Source organism: Monopterus albus, unplaced genomic scaffold, assembly GCF_001952655.1.
Source record: "Monopterus albus unplaced genomic scaffold, M_albus_1.0 scaffold509.1, whole genome shotgun sequence".
Lineage (NCBI taxonomy): Eukaryota > Metazoa > Chordata > Actinopteri > Synbranchiformes > Synbranchidae > Monopterus > Monopterus albus.
The window spans coordinates 12,432-13,561 of record NW_018128389.1 but is presented as its reverse complement, the minus strand read 5'-3'; the positions used below and the strand labels follow the sequence as shown (position 1 = coordinate 13,561).

The 1,130-nt window shown below is 39.2% G+C and overlaps 1 protein-coding gene across 1 annotated transcript in view; it reads right to left on the bottom strand.

The window, feature by feature from the left end:
• Nucleotides 1-316: 316 nt before the first annotated feature.
• LOC109952877 (platelet-derived growth factor subunit A-like) overlaps nucleotides 317-1,130 on the bottom strand; it is a 9,518-nt gene continuing 8,704 nt past the window's right edge. The window contains exon 6 of the mRNA XM_020588186.1: nucleotides 317-952. Within this exon, the coding sequence (XP_020443842.1) occupies nucleotides 942-952 (11 nt within the window). The 3' untranslated portion in view covers nucleotides 317-941. The remainder of the gene's footprint in view (nucleotides 953-1,130) is intronic.

Genomic DNA, 1,130 nt, shown 5'->3' with positions numbered 1-1,130 from the left:
TGAGGTCACCTCAGAAAACATTAACTTTCCTCTTCACCCAGACTATTGTCATTTCCTCCATCTGAGTAATAAGTGTGAAAAACCACCTGTTAGTTATTCACAATGTGTCCATTTATCTTTATTTGCTACTTTAGCAAAGTTTTAGGTGTTTGTGATGATCCTCTGGATAATCTCTCTTTCTCTCACACACTGAAGCCTGTTTGGTTCCTCTTTCTATTTTAAATGAAATCTTAAATCTTTCTGTTGCACAAGCAATTTATGCCCGACCCGTTTCTGTAAAAGCCGTTTACAATCACCATGTCCACTTTGTTTTCATATAAATAGTTTATTAGTATCAGTAACATGTCAGGAGAATCTGTCTCCTCAATTTTTTATGTGGATAACATACCAGAAATAGAAACAGACAGCATAGAAAATGAGAGGTTATAAAAATAAGAGGATATACGTGTGCGTACGTGTGTATATGAGCGTGTGTGAGAGTGTGTTCTGCTGAGGAATCGTAAATCTTGGATACAAAAACCTAATCCCAGTCACTGCTTCTAGAAAAGATTCCAGCCAGTTTATAATCCGAGTCACCGAGCGGTTTAGGAACAGGATGCAGATGATAAGCCCTGCGGTATCCCAGAATGCGCCTCACTTCTGTCAGGGTTCATCATCATCTAACTGCTTCTCTTCTCTACTGAGGAATCAGAGAAAGAAAGCCATCAGGCTGTTTGTGGTTCATGTCTGTCTACCAGTGTGTTGCTTTCAGTATTTTCCCCAGAGTACAGACGAGGTCCACGTGTCAGTTCTTCTCCATTAAACCTCCCAACAGTCAAAGTAGACTCCATCAAACCTTTATTTGATGGCAGGTGGTGAAGCAATTTGAGGTGAAATGTGCTGATCCTTGCTTTCTGCTTCAGGTCATCATCTTCTTTCTCTCCTCCATCTTCCTTCATTCTTCACCTGATACCTGTTTAAAAAAACCCCAAGTAAACATGAGGACAGATTAAGTCGTCTTTGTTCATCATAGTTCCTTTTCATACAGACAAAATGTTTTATAGTGTTGCATACAAACTGTGCAAAACTGTCATCACCTTTATGGAATGAGATGCATGTTTGTAAAGAGCTAATAGTTCTATATTCAGCAG